General features: G+C 45.6%; 2 protein-coding genes across 2 annotated transcripts; one reads left to right on the top strand and one right to left on the bottom strand.

Annotated features, from left to right (window-relative positions):
* Nucleotides 1-6160: 6160 nt before the first annotated feature.
* LOC147251661 (olfactory receptor 6M1-like) lies at nt 6161-7486 on the top strand. Its single transcript, XM_086221147.1, has 2 exons — nt 6161-6607; nt 6920-7486. The coding sequence occupies exons 1-2, from the start codon at nt 6249-6251 to the stop codon at nt 7173-7175; spliced, it is 615 nt and encodes a 204-aa protein (XP_086077273.1). The 5' UTR covers nt 6161-6248; the 3' UTR covers nt 7176-7486.
* A 4112-nt stretch (nt 7487-11598) lies between these two features.
* Nucleotides 11599-12531, bottom strand: LOC147251662 (olfactory receptor 5T9-like). Its single transcript, XM_086221104.1, has 2 exons — nt 12167-12531; nt 11599-11854 (listed from the first exon to the last, which is right to left on the bottom strand). The coding sequence occupies exons 1-2, from the start codon at nt 12529-12531 to the stop codon at nt 11599-11601; spliced, it is 621 nt and encodes a 206-aa protein (XP_086077230.1).
* Nucleotides 12532-13032: the final 501 nt, after the last annotated feature.

Here is a 13032-nt window from a genome sequence, read left to right on the forward strand (position 1 = left end):
TATATACATATATACATGTATATATGTGTATATGTATATATATATATATGTGTGTGTATATATATATGTATGCATGTATGTACATGTGTATATGTGTGTGTATATATGTGTATATGTACATATCTATATATATATATATTTATATATATAATTATATATATAATTATATATATATAATTATATATATAATTATATATATATAATTATATATATAATTATATATATATGCGTGTGTGTGTATATCCAGTATTTCACAAAAGTGAGTACACCCCTCACATTTCTGCAAATATTTAATTATATCTTTTATCAAATATTTAATTATATCTTTTCATGGGACAACACTGAAGAAATGATACTTTGATACAATGTAAAGTAGTCAGTGTACAGTTTGTATAACAGTGTAAATTTACGGTCCCCTCAAAATAACTCAACACAACCATTAATGTCTCAACCCCTGGCAACAAAAGTGAGTACACCCCAAAGTGAAAATGTCCAAATTAGGCCCAAAGTGTCAATATTTTGTGTGGCCACCATTATTTTCCAGCACTGCCTTAACCCTCTTGTGCATGGAGTTCACCAGAGCTTCACAAGTTACCACTGGAATCCTCTTCCACTCCTCCATGACGACATCACGGAGCTGGTGGATGTTAGAGGGTAAAGGTGATGAACTGGCCAAGCATGTCTCCAGACCTAAACCCTATTGAGCATCTGTGGGGCATCCTCAAACGGAAGGTGGAGGAGTGCAAGGTCTCTAACATTGGGTGGAACCCATTCACCTTGTCGTGCTGGATCCCGCCACCCCGGGTAGCTAGCCCAAGGTGGCCCCAGGATAGATACACACCGAAGGCACCGATGACACTTAGTGGAGTTCAAATGAGTGATGGCGTCCTCCGGGTTATCAAGTGGGTGCCCTCCTTCATGGATGTTTCGCTGATTATCCCACAACACCTCCAGAGGGTTCAGCAGTGAATCCCAGCATCCCAGGTTCACTCCCTAGACACCATCAGCTCACTTGACGGCCCAGGTCGGATCCTTTCTTTTCATCCACAGCCACTGGCTCCCCTTCTCAGTGTCCCTGGAGAGGTCCTTGACTGCCTGCCTGTGGGCCTTCCCTCGCACTCCCATCTCCCTGTGTAGCCTGGATGTTGAGGTGGCTACAAAACCTCTGCAGCCTACTTCCACTGGGCATACCGCCGCTTTCCAGCCTTGTTGTTGAGCATCTGCAGCGAGTTCAGTATACCTCAGCTTCTTCCGCTCATAGGCCTCCTCCACTGCACTCTCCCAGGGCACCGGGAGCTGTATGATGTAAACGAGCTTGAGCGAGGGTGACCATAGAACGATGTCTGGTCGCAGGTTGGTGGATGCGATCTCAGTTGGGAAGCAGAGTTTCTTGTTCAGGTCTGCCAGCAACTTCCACTCCCATGCTCTGCCCAGCTGCCCAGGGTCAGCTCTTATGGTAGTGAGGTAGAGAGACAATTGAAGACTCAATTGTTCAGAGAGCACTGAGGCACTTAACCTGACTCTTCTCCTCTTTGTCCTGTGGTAGAATCAGTCAGAGGGTCCAAGACCCAGCACTTAGTGACTATGTAGCACTAACTGGGTTGTGTGATGTTGTATGTCTGTTATATTAAAAAAAAAAAAAAAAAAGGGAGGGGGGCGACACTTCTTCTGCCACTAGATGGCAGTACCTGTGACCAAATCACAACTGAAGCACTGTTGCGCTTCCTATGGACTTTTCCTTAATTAGGTCTAAATTCTTGCTTGTGTTGTACGTCGCTTTGGACAAAAGCGTCTGCTAAATGAAATTGTAGAATTGTTGGCTGGCTTGCCCCTCCCAGACAAATGGTGTTGGCTGCCAACGGGATGACTAGGGAGGAAGGGCATTCACGCTTGTCCGTTGTTTTTCCAGCGTTGCTTCCAGGCACTTCAGCACCTGGTTGTGCCGCCAGGTGTAACATCCTTGGGTGAGGCTAGTCTTGAATCCCACTAAGATGTGCTTCAGTGTTGCTGGGCATGGACATTGAGGGCACGTGGGGTCTTCACCATACCACTGGCTTAGGTTTGCAAGAGAGGGCAACACATCATAGGCAGCCCTGATGGTAAAGCTCCCCCTGAATGCCTATATCTCCCACAGATCTTTCCAGGAGATATTCCTCTTCTCCACTCCTTCCCATGCCATCCACTGCCCTTGCTTTGCCTGAGACACAGCCTGTACACGCCTTCCTGCTTCCTCTTCCCGCCGTACCTATTGGACCACCAGCTTGCACCTCTCAGCTGGATTGGCCTTGCTCCAGGCCAGTGTGTTGGCCCCCGAGACCAAGACCACTCCTCCCCTCCTGAACTCGGCCCACGATGTCCCTGTGTTTGAGTGCTGCCTTTGCCTGCTCAGTTGCAACCAACGGGGTCCACTTCCTTCCGGTGGCCAGGATGGGTGCTGCTTGGGCAGCAAATGGATCGCTCGAATCCAGTAGCATCATCTCCAGTCTAACTTTGGCACACTTGTACTCCTCTGGAGTACAAGGAGATGGGCAGGTGTAATATCCCTTTGCCGTTGAGCCCAATGCTGCTGAGGCACCTGGGAAGGCCAAGCAACTTCCTTGCGTATGAGGTGACCAGTCTCTCCAGCTTTTCCACCTTTGAGAGCGGAACTTCATAGAGTGTTAATGGCCAAAGGAGACTTGGAAGTAGTCCATCCTGCATGCACCAGAGCTTCAACTTGCCCAGAAGCAGTGTTCTGTCCATGTTCTCCAGGCCACTGGCCACCTCCTTCCTGAGTTGCTCCACTTGCTCTTTGTCTTTGAGGGAGGCATCACACCAACGACCCAGGCTCTTCACAGGCTTTTCAGAGACCGTTGGAATGGGTTCCTCGCCAATGTGGAAGTGGTGGTCTGACAGCTTCCCCTTGACAATGGAGATGCTTCTGGATTTGCTCGGCTTGATGTTCATGCGAGCCAACTCGATGTTTTCCTGGAGCTTCCCTAGCAGCCGCACTGTGCAAGCCTTGGTCGTGGTCAATGTTGTGAGGTCATCCATGTAGGCTCTGACTGGTGGCAGCCTCAGCCCAGGTCTTATTCACTGTCCGCCAACCACCTATCAAGAGGCCCGTATAATGACCTCCATGGCCAGGGGGAGATGGTGCAGCCGGCCATGATTCACACTTCCAGATGTTGCCACGCCGTGGTGTACTCTGCTGTTATCACACAGAGCTGGATGTCCTGGAAGTAGGCCTTGACAAGGGTTGTCAGAGCTGGTGGGACTCTGAAGTAGTCGATGGCTGTCCACAGGAGGTTGTGAGGGACTGAGCCAAAGGCGTTCGCAAGATCCAGAAACACCACGTGGAGATCTTTTCCCTCCTTCTTGGTGACCTGGATCTGATGCCAGATTACACGCGCATGTTTCACACATCCTGAGAAGCCTGAGATCCCTGCTATCTGGATTGACGTGTCAATCAGGTTGTTTCTTTGCAGGAATCCTGCCAGCCTATGAGCAACCACACTGAAGAAGATTTTTCCCTCGACATTTAGAAGGCTGTTCTGGCAGAACTGGCAGATTTCTGATGAGTCCTTTTCCTGAGGGATAAGGATCCCTCTGGCTCTCCGCCAGGACGTTTGTATCTCCTTCTTTTGCCGCACGACTTTCATCAGCTTCCAGAGGAATCTCAGGACATCTGGTGCATTTTTGTAGAGCCTGTATGGAACTCCGTTGGAGCCTGGAGCTGATGCGGCCCTTGCTCTGCGCACAGTTTTGTCCACTTCACTCCACCTGGGTGGACTGATTTCTAGCTCATGCTCTGGTGGACTGAGTGGTGGCATGTCAGGTGGAAGTGTCACTTCTTCCTGGTGTTGGTCATCTGTGCAGGACTTTTTCAGATGTTCTTCCAGGATGGCCTTTGACACTGAGAGAATTCCGCTCTTCTCCTTTGTGAAGAGACTCTTCGCAAATTTGTAGGGGTCTTTGTAGGAGCGTGACCTTGTTTGCTCCTTCCTACTGCGCTTCTTCAGGAGGTTTTCAGCTCTCAGTGTTGCAAGCCTTCTCTGGATCTCTTCCTGCAGCAGGTTTATCCTCTCCTTCTCCTCCTCTGTGGCCTTCTTCCATTGCATCTTCATCTGCCTCCTCTCCTTGACTAGGTGATCTTTTTCTGTCTGCCTTCTGGACTATGTGGGAACTGACCGAGTAGACTGTTTGCCTTCGGCCACTCCGAACCGCTCCGCTCCATAGGCATAGATTAAGTTGCCCATTCTCTCCAACTTCTTCATGGTGGTGCCTTTGATCCCTTCTAGGATGTTGCAGAGATCAGTGTTGACCTCCTTCCACAGCAACTTGTCTTACATGTATATGTATGCATATATGTGTGTGTGTGTGTGTGTGTGTGTGTGTATACATCTATACATACATCTATACATGTATATACATATATAATGTACATCTATACATATATACATATATTTGTATACCATACATATACATATATATGATGTATATATGTATATATATATAAATTCAAAGATTTCAAGCAAACCAAAGTAATCACAGTGATCAACAGAAAACAATAAAAAATAGCAGTCAACTAAACGTATGGCATCTCATGCCCCCCCATACAAAAGAAAAGCAAGAGGTGAGCATGAGACCCTACATATAATCACATGACCCGCTCCCAGAAAACAACAACATAAACTATATCATGCTCAGAATAAGCAACACCAAAACAACCCTTAACCTTAACCAACAGACAGATGCATTTATGGTTCCTGCAGTTTTACTCTACTTTGTTTTATGGGGATATGGGAACATCCAGCTGTGTACAGTCGTACACAACTACAGTAGTACTGCCGGTCAAGATGGTAAATGCCAGTGTCATGTATGTAAAAACTACACAATTGAACCACCTGCACCCTCACTCTCAAGCACGATGAAACCCAGTCTGGGACCTTGTGGTTTACAGTTAGCTGTGTTGAGTTCACTTAAATTATTCTGATACGATTACAGCCTTTACACTAACTTTTATTTTGATGCCGTGATTATTAATTCAGCCCGTGTGTCTGTGGAGACACATGAAGACATGTCATTTTGAACCCAAGGGCCGTAAAACAGGCCTGAGACATGAGATGTTTTAAATAAAAAAAAGAGCACCACACACATCACATGTAATTTAGAGTGAACAGTCATACATACATTTATTTTTAAGATTTTATGCTGACAGATAAATTAGAGATAAAAACCACTCTACTAAACCATGCTTCTTCTGCCGATGTCCGTCCTTCATGCGTTTGGTTGTCCTGCTTTGTGGCGCTGCCTCTTGGGCCTGTGTTGTCTCCTGAACTTCCTCTTCCTCCGCTTGAAGTTGTTTGTCCAAGACCATCACTTCTTCCTCATGCTTAATATAGAACATTGAATGGTGAAACATGAACTTTGAAAAAAATGCTGAAATCATTGTATTATTGTGATTTTTTTTTTTTTTTTTTTTTTGGCCCACACAGTCGTGGAAAAGTCAAAATAAACTTTACAGGCCTCTCTAACCCTTGGGCCTGAACTTCAGACCTGCAGTGAGGGAAACAGGCTATGATCCGCCGAAAACACAGTGTATTTTGTTTTGAAAATTAGCCAAAAATACTGTTGTTCTGAAATATGATGCGTCCCATATCTAAGCAGGTTGAATAAATGGACATGACTAGTTAGACCAAAACTCTTAGGTTCCAGGTTGCTCCACTGTCACGTCTCCTTAGTTCTACGTGGCCAGCGGCTTCTCCCCCTCTCACTCGCCCGCTCGCTCTCTCTGTGACCGCGGAGCCGCAACGATCAGAGAAGCGACTCATCAACCCAGAATTACAAGAAAACTGGTCCGGTAGAATACCGAGGAGTTTTGGTACCGCCGATATTTTGAGTCTACACCCCTAACAGGAATTTATTAATGTTATTTAAAACACACTCACACTGGGTGCTTTTTGATATGAGGAAAAAAGGGCAGGGGCTCATACCCCCTGGGGGCCCTATGTGTGCACGTGCCTGCCTGTAGATATTGGTGTTGTTTACCTGGTTACCAGTTAATGAGCTCCATGGAGGGGGAGGGGGTCTCTTAAAAGACTGATAACAGTTCCATCTTTGAGTTTTGGAAGGGAGGTGTGAAAGAATAAGAAAAGAAGCCGATCAAATACACCTTTGATATTAATCTGCTCCATCTCCCAGGATGTTCTAGTAGGTTTGCTACACCATCGGCTAGACTTATGTGCTGTTAACGCGTGCCAGCCTTCATGGAGGCTGAACTCAATGTAACATATTTAACCCTTGGTGGTCATGTAGAAGTGGTCAAATACAGATACCTTTACTTTGTGATCATGTTTGCAGTATATCTCCTCATACTGTGCAGTAATTCTACCATCATTTGTCTGATCTGGATCCACAGAAACCTTCATGAGCCCATGTACATTTTCATTGCAGCTTTGCTACTCAACTCTGTTTTGTTTAGCACGACTATCTACCCAAAGCTTCTGATGGACTTCTTGTCTGAGAGACAGATCATCTCTTACTCAGCCTGTCTTGTCCAGTACTTACTGTATTACTCTTTTGGAGGTTCAGATTTCTTACTGCTGGCAGCCATGGCTTATGACAGGTATGTGTCTATATGCAGACCTCTGCAGTACCCAACCATCATGAGCAGGACGACCGTCAGCGCTCTCTTAGCGTTGGCCTGGTTGCTGCCGGCCTGCCAGGTTGCAGCAGCAGTTGTCGTCATCTCAAAACTGGAGATCTGTAGTTCTACTCTGGGCAGTGTTTTTTGCCGTAATTCTGTCCACAGGCTTCACTGTGTGAGCTTAAGAGTTCTTTCTGTATACAGTCTGGTCGTTTTGGTGAATGTTGCTCTTCTGCCTGTGTGCTTCATTCTCTTCACATACACAAAGATATTCATAATCACGTATCACAGTTGTGGAGCAGTCAGGAAGAAGGCAGCAGAGACCTGTTTACCCCACCTGCTGGTTCTACTCAGCTTCTCCTCTTTATGTGCGTTTGATGTGATTATAGGTCAACTTGAGTCTGATTTACCAGACTTTGTTAAATTAACAGTGACTTTGCAGATAATTGTGTATCACCCTCTCTTAAATCCAATTGTATATGGACTTAAAATGAAAGATATCTCGAAACATCTCAAGAGCCTGTTCTGTCATTTTTCTGAAGTATAAATGGAATTCAAAGAGAAAAAACCTGAAATAATTTGCCAGAGTTGGCGCTGCATGGATTGACTGAACTCCTTTGAATGCATCCACTTTCCCTTCGTCCAAACAACTGCATCAAGGTGTCCTGTTCTGTCCTCAATGGGCCTTTGCGGTTTCAGAACATTGTATATTTCTGTAGTTTTTAGGTCTTAATTACATATAAAAATCAGCTTAAGTGACTAGCAACAGCCCGTGAAATTCCTTATTCTGTCAACACTATTATTTGAATTATATTGTCAATCATGTATATTGATAAAAGCATCTGCAAAAAACCTGTTTCCTGGCTTGTTGACTGACACATTAAGTGCTGATTTAAGTGCCTAACTTGAGTCATTGTTGCCTTGTTACACTTATCAGTGATTTTTCAACACCAATAAATGTTTCAGCTGGTAGTCAGACACTGCCACCATGAAGATGCATTTATTCATCACCAAAACAACAACCAGCTATGGGCCATACCCCGGGGTTACTGTTCTACTGGAATACTCAGCAACATGCACACACACAGTCTCACAAACACACACAGTCTCATATACACAAACACTCTCTCACACACACACAGAGTTTCTCAAACACACAGTCACACACGCACACACACACACACACACACACACACCCCTTCTCTGATCAAAACTGTAGTGGTGCTATTGACACCATATTTTCGAGAAGGAAATCAGGATCGGAGGAACCTGCCTGTCCGCATGGAACCGACCCGTCTGCATGGAACCGACCCTTGCGGGCTATGTTCTCGATTCCTGGGGGAGATGGCGTACCGCGTGCTTGACACCTCTCTCCGTGGAGGACATCGAGGCCCTCTACGTATTTGGGTTCATGGTTGTGGGGCTTCTCCTCCTCGGACTTGGAGGTGCCCTCACATTCCACAAAATTGGCAAGACGATGGCTGCCACCAGATCTGGACCTCCACAACTGACCGTCATTTACAACGCTATTATTGAGGCTGGCAAAGCGGGGCAACAACAGACTCTTGAACTGTAACAACAGACTCTTGAACTGAAACGCAGGATGGAAACCATCTCGGAGCAGTTGGCCGCTCTGTGAAGAGGAGAGTGATGTTGAAGACCAGAAAATTTTTTTAACTTTACAATTTGGATTGGACTGAAAGAGAAGACGGATTGGAATGTGTGCTCCTCTGCCCAAACCCAAACACAGCAACCTTATTGGCTACTGAAGGTCACCTGCCCACTGTTTATCCTCCAGGAGAACTCCCTCTGCCTTGGTGACACAAATGGCACGTACTATCCCCCCCTCCCCCGTGTGTTCCTGACCCCAGCCTCTGCCCTCTCCACCTCCCTTGGGGTGGCAGCGCCTGTTGGCTGCAGCCTGCCCCACCCAGGCTTGGTGGCGCGGCCCCCGCTGCGACGCCTCACTCTCGCTTGCCTCCATTGGGTCAACGGACTGCTCAAGTTTAGCGTACAGACACAACAAATGTAGATGTGCTGTTGTTAATTCTGAAGGGTACCATTATTACTTTCAATCTGCAACAATTGTGACTGATTGTGATCGTTGTATCAGGCTTTGAGTTGTGTAATGGCATTTCGCCCTGGGCTCAATCCCTTGGTGACAATAAAGGCGACTTATACTGATACTTATGCTTATCAAAACTGTAGTACTTGAACTCTTATCACCCACAAACATAACATGTGTGTGTGTCATTCCTGGATTGTGTTCTCCTGGCTTCAGCCAGTGAAAACTGATACTTGGGTGCCAAGTGTGCGATCACAATGGCGCCCATGAAATAGGAAGACAAGTCAAGGCCTGTGATTGGATGAGGAGAGGAGACCGTTGACACGCGCAATGAGCTAAATGCTGCAGTGGAAGTTTCCTGGGTGTGAGCTGAAAGCAGAACTCCGGAGTCATCAGATGTCTTCCTCAGAAGGATTTATTTCAGGCCCATTGCACATTGAGGAGACGCAGCACAAGCACCAGGTCTGAAGATGTCCCCACTACCAGGGTTCAAACACTGCTCGGCCTTTCTCTCAACTTGACACTATCAGGCACACTTGTTGGTTAGATGTAAGTGGCAACCGATGATGAGTTGATGAAGCACGCATATCACAGTCCCAGTGTCACGTGTTCCTGTTCACTCTATACTGTTCAACGGACTAAATGTCATCACCATCGTATCCCCATCCAAACACCCATCCTTTTTCTTAAGTATCATGGAATTTAGCAAATTATGAGAATATGGACAGTTCATGGATCAATCCCTGGACACCGCAGACATGGATTTAGGCTATTAGTTCTCACCTTTAAGAGTTAACTAGAATCAAAAGTATCGCCATTTCTGTTTTTCTGTGAGTGGAATTGGGAGTTTGGTACTTTTTGTGATCGACAGCGCCTGTTGCACTGCCCCCCTGGAAGGTTAATGGATTTATTGTTGGCTCGTCCTCCCCCCATCCACAAAGCTAAATGGAAGCTGGCCAAGTAGTTTTCAGACACGCAGTTAACAGATACGCAAATTCTCATACGGACAAAAAACAGCACCAAATACACCTCGGCGGAGGACTTGTGACAAAGCTGAGTCATGAACGAGTCGTGCATCGTAGCAGGGGGCAGCATTCAGTGAGTAGCATAATCAAGAGCAGCCTGGACAGACACCACACTGGAAATGGAACCCAAGTGAGACTCCAAGGGTGCGGAAGGACATGGCTGCTAATAGAGCCAAGGGCCCCCTGGTACAGGCGGGAGGTCCTGCCTCACAGGTGAGGCTGGCTAGAGGAAGAACTTCACCGGTGGAAGTTCAGGAAAAAGTTCAGCACAGAGTGTCCTGGAGTTTTATTTTAGGGGCTGTTTTCCTGTCATGACTGAGTGGAGAAGTGAGAGTGATTGTCTCAGTCATTGTCAGATTTAAATGCAAGGTGGACTTTGGAAGATAATTTCCTCTCATCTCAGCAGGATGTTGAACCAAATAAAGGGAAGTAGAATCTTGTCATAGCTGGAAAAGAACAGGCGCAGGGAATTTCTTATTTGTAATTTCTCTCTCACAAACACACGAGTCAGTTTGAACATTGGAAATTTAAAAATGTTTATTGCTCATCATACAAGACAGGTCATAAGAGAAGGTTTGCAGGAGCTAATTGTCCTAAAACAAAGCTACTGTAAATTAGGAGGCAGACCAATGAAATTTGTTGTGTAGCAGTGTAGTTATGGAAGCACCAGGCGGGTAACACAGTTTATAAAAGGAAAAATCCCAGGACAAAAATTTTTGAAAATAAAATTTAGAAAACTCAGGAGAGCTTCTCAATCTCTGGCCTCCAATTCGAATCAAATTGATGCCCTTTGAAACTCTCTAAACCAGTGTCTGCTGAAGAGCTGAGGTCAGCTTTCTCTAAATTAAAGGAGGCGGAAGTCCCCAGACTGGTAGTTTATAAGGCCGTGAAGCTCACAGCTGTGGCAGTGGTCGGCTGGCTCCCTCTAGTGGTATGCAGAGGAGCCCCAGAAATATTTCTTTGGGAAAGAAAAAAGTCAAAAAAATTTAACAAAAAGAATACTTGGAAAACAGTAAATAGTTTTTAATCAAAGTATGTGAACTGAATTATAATTCACAATAAGTTTGATCTCACTTGTCATATTTTGGTTAGACCTTATGTGGTCACGATCAAAAACAGATCGTCCTGCCGATGCTAATGCTAGCTGCTAATGCTAGCTGCTAATGCTAGCTGCTAATGTTAGCCACTGTTGTCAGCACCAATCGCTACCAGACCATGAGGAGCTGTGACTCCAGAATCTCCATTCTGGACTCTGGTGGACTGAGGAGGAGCCAAGGCCCCAGTGTGTGTATGAGGTGAAGTTCTCAGCAGTGGGTCATGAAACCAGAACCACAGACGGAACCTTTGACCCAAACACCCAGGACCCACTGAGGGAGTCCAGGTCCACCAGGCCTCAAATGTCTCAAGCCAACAGGGTTTTAGTTTGAGAAAACAAAATGCCTCTAAGCCAGTTCTGTTCCTCTGAAATGCTTCTGAATTGTTGTTTGGTTTGAAACACCAGCAACAACTGGGGCATCTTTACCTTCTTAACCCACTTTATATATCAAATATTGGAAAAATAGCAGCACCTCAGCTATTTTTCCTTCTTTAAATCATACGTTGTATTAAGTGGAAGTGATTTTGCCAGTGACAAAGAGTGGGATACATGACCAGCATGGAGATCGGTTTCTTGTTAGAACGCGGCATCTTGCTTCAAATGAGACGAACTGTCATGGTTTTTAAACTTTTTACAACATTCTCAAATGATTCATGTTTATCATCCGCATTCTTGAGTCAGTCCTCTGCTGAGCATCGTATCGAGGGTGTGATTTCCTCCCTGAGCCTGTGTGCCGGGATCACGCTGGAGGAGAAACCATCAAGGCTTCCAGTCATACCATCTTTCATACTTGGATCTCTTTGGATCGACAAAGCAACCTCTTGAGGTGTTTGGAGATTTCTTTCATTTTCACTCCATATATGATGGGATTAAATAGAGGGTGATACAGAATTATCTGTAAAGTCATTATCAATCTTACAGTGTTTGGAAAATCTGATCCCAGCCGAGCTACGCTGACATCAAATGCACTCATACAAGAGATGCTCACTAACACCAGCAGGTGGGGTAGACAGGTCTGGGCAGCCTTTTTCCTGACTTGTCTACCACTTCGATAAGAAATGAAAAAAATCTTTGAGTATGAGAAAAGGATGAAGAGTGTAGGAAGAACTGTATTGTTAAACATGGCAACAACGCCAAATATAGATCGCGCTCTGGAGCCCCCACAGTGGAGATCATAAATGGAGTTTGTACAAAAGACCCCTCTCAGAGTGAAGCTACAGAGTTTCATGTCAGCACTCAGGATTACCTGCACAGCAGTCTGACAGGCAGGAAGAAGCCACGCGAGAAGTAGCAGAACACCAACAGTTACTTTTCCCATGATGGTTGGGTACTGCAGAGGTCTGCATATAGACACATACCTGTCATAAGCCATGGCTGCCAGCAGTAAAAACTCTGAGCCACCAAAAGAATAATATGCAAAAAACTGAAAGAGGCAAGCTGGGTGAGATATGATCTGTCTCTCAGACAAGAAGTCAATCAACATCTTGGGGTAGATAGCGGTGCTGAAGACAATCGTGTTCACAAGCAAGGCTGCAATAAAGATGTACATGGGCTCATGAAGGTTTCTGTGGATCCAGATGACGCCGACAATGGTGGAATTACAGAGGATTACTAAAATATAAACTGTAAACATGATGAGGAAATACAGGTACCTGTGTTTGTGCACATCCACATGTCCACCAAGAGTTATGTATGTTGCATTGAGTTCCTCCTCCATGAATGTGGTCAGATACTAAAGCAGCAAAAGTCAACAGAGTCAAGCATGAATACCTGCGTTGGAGTGTCTTGGACTCTCACTGACACCTGAACATGAATGCACTCAGCTCAGGTTTGTCACTGACGCTTCAAAGTTTGAGCCTTTATTGGATTCCATCATCCTCCGAGGTGCTCATTAAGCGCTCCGCCATCATGAGCTCCTGATGTGCAAAGAACTCAGAGCCCCCTTCTCACCTCAGGACCGGGTCAAACCCTGGAACCTGTGTGGACAGCAGTGCTCATTGCATCTACAGTGACAATTCCTGGATCTTAGATTCTCACCTGTAATTTTCCGTCATGGTCCCACAAATATTAATCATTGCACCACTGCATTACATGAAAAAGCCCTCCACCAACCAGTGGCAGCAGGCCTGCAGCAGACACAGGCACTCAAACCTGGATTCACTGCCACTGTTCACTAGCGCTTAGCTGTCTCTTCAACCTGCAGGCAGAAGGAGAGCTG

The sequence above is a fragment of the Aulostomus chinensis genome, chromosome 12 (assembly GCF_037954235.1).
Source record: "Aulostomus chinensis isolate RoL2024-O1b breed Wild chromosome 12, RoL_Achi_v1.0, whole genome shotgun sequence".
In the NCBI taxonomy this organism is placed as follows: Eukaryota; Metazoa; Chordata; class Actinopteri; order Syngnathiformes; family Aulostomidae; genus Aulostomus; species Aulostomus chinensis.